Source organism: Alexandromys fortis, unplaced genomic scaffold (genome assembly GCF_014885135.2).
Source record: "Alexandromys fortis isolate MF-2015 unplaced genomic scaffold, M_Fortis_MF-2015_v1.1 scaffold_84, whole genome shotgun sequence".
In the NCBI taxonomy this organism is placed as follows: Eukaryota; Metazoa; Chordata; class Mammalia; order Rodentia; family Cricetidae; genus Alexandromys; species Alexandromys fortis.
The window spans coordinates 5,352,803-5,360,044 of NW_026068017.1; the positions used below are offsets into that span (position 1 = coordinate 5,352,803).

A 7,242-nucleotide genomic window follows, 5' to 3' on the forward strand; every position below is an offset into this window, starting at 1 on the left:
ACCCACAATCCCAGCACTGGGGAGACAGAGACAGGAGGACCCCTCGGGCTCACTGGCCAGTATCTACTTTTGGCCCGATAGATGCACTCCTGCATATACAGCAAAATCTCATGTCCTGGTGTAAGATGCATCAGAGCAAGAATGGACTCAGAGAGTGAGCTGGTGACCATGCCTACCACAGGTGTTAACTGTGACAAACGGCTACCCAAGTGCCAGCAAAGAAGGCAGAGGGAGTGCAGTGAGTGAGGCCACCTTTAGCAGCGGCACCCAAGCTCTAGGTGGGCAACAAAGGACACAAAAGATGCATTTGTATTTCAGACTGCTATTAAGAATCATTCAAGGGGTGGTGGCGCATGCCTTTAATTCCAGCACTCAGGAGGCAGAGGCAGGCGGATCTCTGTGAGTCCGAGGCCAACCTGGTCTACGAGAGCTAGTTCCAGGACAGGAACCAAAAAAAGTTACAGAGAAACCCTGTCTCAAAAAAGAAAGAAAGAAAGAAGGAAAGAAAGAAAGAAAGAAAGAAAGAAAGAAAGAAAGAAAGAAAGAAAGAAAAGAATCATTCAAGGAAAAGCTTGTATTCTGCAAGTAGGAAATGAAAACACTGTGACTTTGGGACCACTGAAATAGAATAAAGGGGGAAGAAGACTGTGCTGCTGGCCTAGCTCAAGTCCGCATAGACAGGAATCCCTCCACTGCAGCCTACGAATATGGCTACTACGGACATGGCTACTATGAACATGGCTACTACACAGATGGCTACTATGGACATGGCTACTATGGACATGGCTACTATGAACATGGCCACTACGAACATGGCTACTACAGACATGGCCACTACTGACATGGTTACTATGGACATGGCTACTATGGATATGGCTACTATGAACACATGGCTACTACGGACATGGCTACAACGAACATGGCCACTACGGACATGGCTATTATGGACATGACTACTATGAACATGGTGGCTACTATGCAGACACCATGGACCTCCCTGTAATGCTGGTAAGACTGGAAGAGAAAAAGAGCTTTGGGTCTAGGATCAAACCAACCACTCTTGGTACCCCAGGAGAACCCTTCTGTTGTGACTTTTACCAGCTATTTGGGGGTGGGGGAGGAAAAGGGGAAGGGATAGGGATAGGGAGAACCAGTAGCAGCTGATCCAACCAGCCATCTGCTGGCTGCAAATCCCAGCATCCCCATAACTATCTATGGAGCCAAGAGCTTTTGCACAAGACTGTAAAGAGACCAATGCATAAGAGGAACCAACTGAAAGCCTTGGCCATCAACAGGAGAGCAGTGCCGAGTGACCCTTGGATTACACTCCCCAGCTGAGTGACCTAAGGAAGTAACCGCTCGAAAGTAAGACAAAAAGCACAGCCATGACCTCGCCGGTACAAAGAAATAGCTGAGCACTAAGGAGGAAGACTAAATCCAAGGCTTGGACGATGGAGCGTTTCCCATTATTCTTTAGGAAACAACCAGTTTTCCCCCAACAATTGGAAATTCATGAATGCTGGCACCGGTCCCCACACAGCATCCTCTCCAGTTTCAGCATCCTGCATATCCGCTTTTCCTGCCTAGCCTCCCCTCATCCTGTTTTTGGCAATACAAATTGAAAGAAGAAATATTAGTATCACATGAGGAAGAACTCCAAAAAGAGAAAACTGACGTCTGTAATAAACTCTCTACTTCTTTTGTTCACTTTTACATGTCGTGCGAAACCTCCGAGTGTGGAGAACGAGAGGAATGCCAGCCTCTGGACATGACGCAGCCACTGCCTTCTTGAGCGCAGAGCAGCTATGATTGTCTGCACAAGGATGGACCTAATAGCATCTGTCGTAGCTCCTGGAGGATACACGGTCTTTTGATAGGTGCTAGTGGGGAAGGGGTCACAAGCCCTGGCCCTTCCCTAAGAACATACAGGTGGTTAATGGACACTGTGAGACAGTTTCTCCACTGGCGAAGCTGCTTGTAAGTTGCCCACGCTCCTGCCCACGCTCCTGCCCACGCTCCTATAAGCAACCCTATTAACTCCCTGGTTCACCAAGCTAGACTTGAGCAGAACTGTTTCTTTGGTCTGTCATGGTACCCTGTCCGGGTGGAGAGAGAGCTGCCTGTTCGTCTCCCCAGCAACAGTTCACACAACATTTAAGACAGTTTATGCTTTTGTTTCTTTGTAGGATGAGGGAAGGCTAACATTTTTTCTTTTCTTATAGAGTTCTTTGAAAATATATAGTAAAGAATTTCTCAAAAATGATATTTTTAACCTTCAAGAATAAAAAGAAGTCTCAGGTCCTAAGGTCACCAGACTTCAGGGAGCTGAAGGCTGATTCTGCCACCCGCTTGCTCTGGAACCTCAAGTAAGTTACCCACCAGCTTTGTCACTGGTAATGGTGACTGCATCTCATGAGTAAAGATTAAATGAGCTAGCACAGACGAGTGTTTGGCCCGAGGTAACCAGGAAAGCATCTGGTGAGCCAGATAGCCATGAATGTAGGAACCAAGTGGACAGGGACTTGGTTAACCACATCAGAACCACTCGGGGATCGCAGTCGAAAGAGAGAGATTTTGGGCCCCACCCAGGAGATCCTGATGGCTCACGGGAGTCCATCTTTGTCTATACACTCTCACACTCGGAGGGACAGCTGAGCTTGGGAGATTCTGGCACAGAAGCTAACACCCCAAGTTTGGAATTAAAAGATAGGGCAGTGGTTGTGTCTTAGCCATGACCTAATGTAGGACTTTCCTAAGATTTTGTTTTCTCATTTATAAAATGGAAGATTTTTTTAAAAACTTACTTTATGTTGTGTGAGTGTTTTGCCTACACAAGTGTCTGTGTACCATGTATGTGCCTGGTACCCGAAGAGGCCAGAAGCAGGTGGCAGACCCTCTATAACTGCCATGTGGGTTTAGGAAACCAAACTCAGGTCCTCTGAAAGAGTGGCCAGTGCTCTTAATGGCTACCCCATCTCTCCAGCCCCAAACAGAAGATTTAACATCAATTCATTCATTCAGTTCTCATGGGGGTCAAATGGTTGACGTCCTTTCTATGGGAAAGCTGGCTTGCTGGGATGAATAGAGCACAGACTTCAGCACGACAGGGATTTGGGTGCCTGCAGAAGACAAGCCAACTTGCGGGGACTGTACCCACCCCATCTTCTTCCTACTGCAACCCAGGATTTTTCTGCGCTACTATTATGCCAGGATGATAGGGCTCCAGTCCCAGGTCAGGGCTGAGTAGGCCAAGTGCTTGCTGCAGGAGCCTGAGGACCCTAGTTCAACCGCCACAATCCATGGTGAAGGAGCGCGCTGATGCTGGAAAGTTGTCCCCTGACATCTACCCATGCTCTGTGACATGTGTGCCTGCATTCACATAGACATCACACATACATAATAATAAATAACAATTTAAAATTATCCGTCTTCCCAGACTCCCTTACAGTTGGACCGGCCATATGACATAGTTTATACAGGAGTCAGCTTAGGGGTGCAGGGACAGCTTTTGCTTTCCACGCTCTGTTTCTCTCCTTATCTTGTCTTCCCATCTTCTTACAGCCTGGAAGGCAGGTGAGAGGTCCGGCAATAAGGCAGCTGTCATCTGGCCATGAGTACAAACATGGGTGGGAACAGGCTGAGTGTGGCAGGGCCCCCAAGACGACAGGACAACAGGCTCTCTCTGCCATCTCTGAGCAGCTGTGAACTCTGGGGTTCTGTCCCTCTGGAGAGCGGATGTAGACAAATGCTTAAGCAGAGGTGAGTTTGTGTTAGTTATCTGTACCGTAGGGATTCACAGGAAGAACTAGAAAAAGACAAATCCTAGAGAATGTCCCCACCAGTGGGCATTCATGCATCTCCTCCTTTTCTCCACCTGTGAATCACTTTGCATCTGTACAGCCAGGATCCTAAATCCAATATCCTATGTTTTCTTAACTTTAGAAAAAAAAATTGTTTTGTTGTCTGCTTGTAAATCTGAGAGCCACATGCATGCAATCCCTACAGAGGCCAGAAGAGGGCATCAGATCCCCTGAACTGGAGTTAGAGATGGTTTGATCCCACAGGCTGACGCTGGAAATTGAAATCATCTCTCTAGTTTCTATTTTCTTGATCGTAAGGTGGAAGAATTAGGATGTAAAGAACTTCCTTTGGGGGCCAGGCATGGTTGTTCACACCTTTAATACTAGCGCTTGGGAAGCAGAGGTAGGCAGATCTCTGTGTGTTCAAGGTGAACCTGGTCTACATAGTGAGTTCCAGAACAACCAGAGAGTCCCTGTCTCAGAAAAAAAACAAAAATCGGCCTCGGGAATAAAGGCCTGGGAGACAGAACAAGTTCATTACTACTACACCATAACCAAACAGATGTTAAAATCTCCATGTGCTCTCGCAGGGAGGAATGTGGGATTGATTCTCAGTGCCCTTTTCCTGGTGGCACATACTTTTGGGAGTAAGAAACTTGGGGGTGGGGTTCAGTGTTGGGGGCCATTCTTATCTGCCCTCAGCATAGCTTTAAAGGATTAGTGACTCCCGGCCTCCAGGAAGGCCCAGGACCCATCTAGATCAGCTTCCCTCCCTGACTACTGCATCCTACAGGCCCTGCTGTCTTCCTTGCCCAGCCAGCTTAAAGCCATTGCTTCTGCCATTGCCCCAGTGTTGGGTCCAGTTGCATCAGAACCCTATACCGAAAGGCCTTGAAAGCCTCAAAATTAGCAAATGCAGAGGAACTTTTCTACAAAAGCAAATGTGTTCTCCCATATCCTAAAACGCTTGCGTGGCAAATAAAATAATAAAATAAACTGTTGGCCTGGGGAGACTGTCCAGCAGGTAAAGCTGCTTTTGCAAACGCAAGGACCAGATCTTGATCTCTAAAAACTATGCAGAAGTGGAAGGCGTGGTGGTATGTGTGTGATCCCAGTGATGGAGAGGCAGATGGGGGAGGAGAGGGTTCTGGGGGGTGCTGGCCAGTCAGTTCTTGCCAAATGGTGAACTCTAGACCAGTGAGAGACCCTGTCTCAAATGAGGTGGATGGCGCTCCTGAGGTTGTCCTCAGGTACACACACACACACACACACACACACACACACACACACACACATATAAAAATAAAAAAGTAAAAACCTCCTTTTACTACAAAGTGAAATCACGCCAATGAGTGGTTCCAATTGCGCCTCTGGCATAGACACAGCTCTCCCCCTTAAGGCTCCCTACGGTCCGGAGCAGGAGCCCTGTGCCACCTCCGAGTGCTCTCCTCCAGCAGTGTGCCGTGCCTTCTCAGCCCTTCCAGTCCTCGTGCTCCTCCCTCATGGCCTTCACAAGCCAGTCCCGTTCTGACCCCTGCTCGGAGTCGCTGGCGTCACTCCCCTCCATGGCCAGCAGCTTCGAGTAGTTGATCCTCTGTTCTCGGGGCAGCCTGGACTGGGTGGACAGGAACAAGGCCAGCCAAAGCAACAGGACCACACAGCAGGCTTGGTAGAGCACAGCTATGCCGAAGCGCATGACAACGAAGCCCCCCGCAAAGCTGCCTAGGCTGCTACCACTCTCATAGAAGTAACCTCGGAACACGGTGCCTAGAGACCTCTCCACGCCAGAGGTGGACAGGTCCTCTATGGAGACCCCCACGGCCCACCACAGAGCCCCACTGCTGATGGCACTCAGGATCTGAACAGGCAGGACAGACCACCAGCTCCAGATGAAGGAGTAATAGAGTAGCTGCAGGGCCAGGCAGCCCAGCCCCAGGCCCAGCACACCCACCCGCGACAGTTTCCTAAGCAACCAAGTTCTGAACGGATGAAACAGAATTTCTCCTAGTAAACTGAGAGCCACCGAGAAACCCATCACCAGCTCGCTGCTGCCGTGGTCCTTCATGTGCCAGAACAGGAAGTTCTGCACCGTACTGGCAGTGGCTCCTATCCAAAGGACAGTGAAAGCTAGGAGGATGAGGCGGGCGTCACCCTGTATGAGGGACAGTGCTTTGATGGTTTTGTAGCTGGGCCCCCGTTTCTGGTCGATGGGGACAGGAAAGGCTGTGCTCAGCGCTAAGGCCAGAGTACTGAGCAGCGCGTAGCTGTAGAAATGAATCACACCCCGAGGACCATTGGTCACCAGGAAGCATTCCAGATGCCCCACCAAGGCTGCGATGCCACACACACCTGCTGACATACCCAATAATCTCCAGAGCCACAGGTCTCTGTTCCGGTCAGTGGCGTCAACAAAATCCAGGTATTCATAAAGACTGTCATCTGCTACCTGTGCCAGGGGGGCTGTCAGCAGTTCCCAAAATACCACAAACCCCAAGGAGAGGATGAGGGTCCACTGCGGCCCTTTTGAGGAGTGGCTGAGGGCCTGGGCATCCCGCTGGGCCTTGGACAAGTTGCCTGGACTTCCAAGGGTTGTACTTCCAGGAAGTGGACCCAGGGTAGCATTGCCCACCTCAAAAGTCCCTTCCTGGGAATTAACTCTCAACCTGGAAGTGACAGGATGGCGAGCTTGGGTAGTGATCCTGGCTCCTGCAACAGAGTCAACTGAATAGGCCTGCAGGCCGCCAAGTATTCCTTCTTGATCTTTACCAAATCCGTTTGGAAAGCCAGACGTGTCCAGGGCTCTGGTGTGTCTGCTGCCTGGGAGGCTGGGTGCTCCTGCCCAGTGGTTTAGGACTGATCCCTGGGTGGAGGTCATGGTCATAGTTCGTGAGACTCCCAGTGGTAGGACAGTGGAGATCACTCTGTTGCTTCCATTACAAAAGTAATTGCCCGGATTTCTGTCCGCCGGTGGGATGAGGACCATCAGGAGGCTGGCTCCTGCGGAGCCCAGCAACGAGCCAGTCAGAAACATTCTCCTTTTGTGGTAGCGTTTAGCCAGGAAGGCACAGAAGGGAGTCCAGCAGGCGGCGACCAGGTGCTTGGTTCCCATGAGGACGCCCACCCAGAGTGCGGTCACACCCAGTTGCCTCAGGTAGAGGGTCAGGAACGGGGTCACACAGGCATCCCTGACCCCGCACACCAGATGGAAGAGCCTGGCCACCCCCAGTGCCCTGGGGACGTCCCACTGCGGGTTGGGGCTCATGGCTGCGTGAGTCCGTCAGACCCAGAAGGGCACAGGACCGAGCTAGACGCGGGGCGCGCGGGACTCCATGTCCCGGGGAGGGAGGATCACGGGCTCAGGGTTCCGAGCAAATCGGACTGCGCCTCCAGCCCCCGGCGTGGCCTCCGGTCACCTGGCCAACGGCTGCTTTACTCCCCCACG

The 7,242-nt window shown here is 50.8% G+C and overlaps 1 protein-coding gene across 1 annotated transcript; it reads right to left on the reverse strand.

Annotated features, from left to right (window-relative positions):
- Positions 1 to 3,512: 3,512 nt before the first annotated feature.
- Positions 3,513 to 7,242, reverse strand: Mfsd6l (major facilitator superfamily domain containing 6 like). Its single transcript, XM_050162630.1, has one exon. The coding sequence runs from the start codon at positions 7,060 to 7,062 to the stop codon at positions 5,272 to 5,274; it is 1,791 nt and encodes a 596-aa protein (XP_050018587.1). The 5' UTR covers positions 7,063 to 7,242; the 3' UTR covers positions 3,513 to 5,271.

Excerpts from the sequence above, each read along its gene's own strand:
- Mfsd6l (XM_050162630.1), bottom strand. The coding sequence starts at position 7,062 with ATGAGCCCCAACCCGCAGTGGGACGTCCCCAGGGCACTGGGGGTGGCC.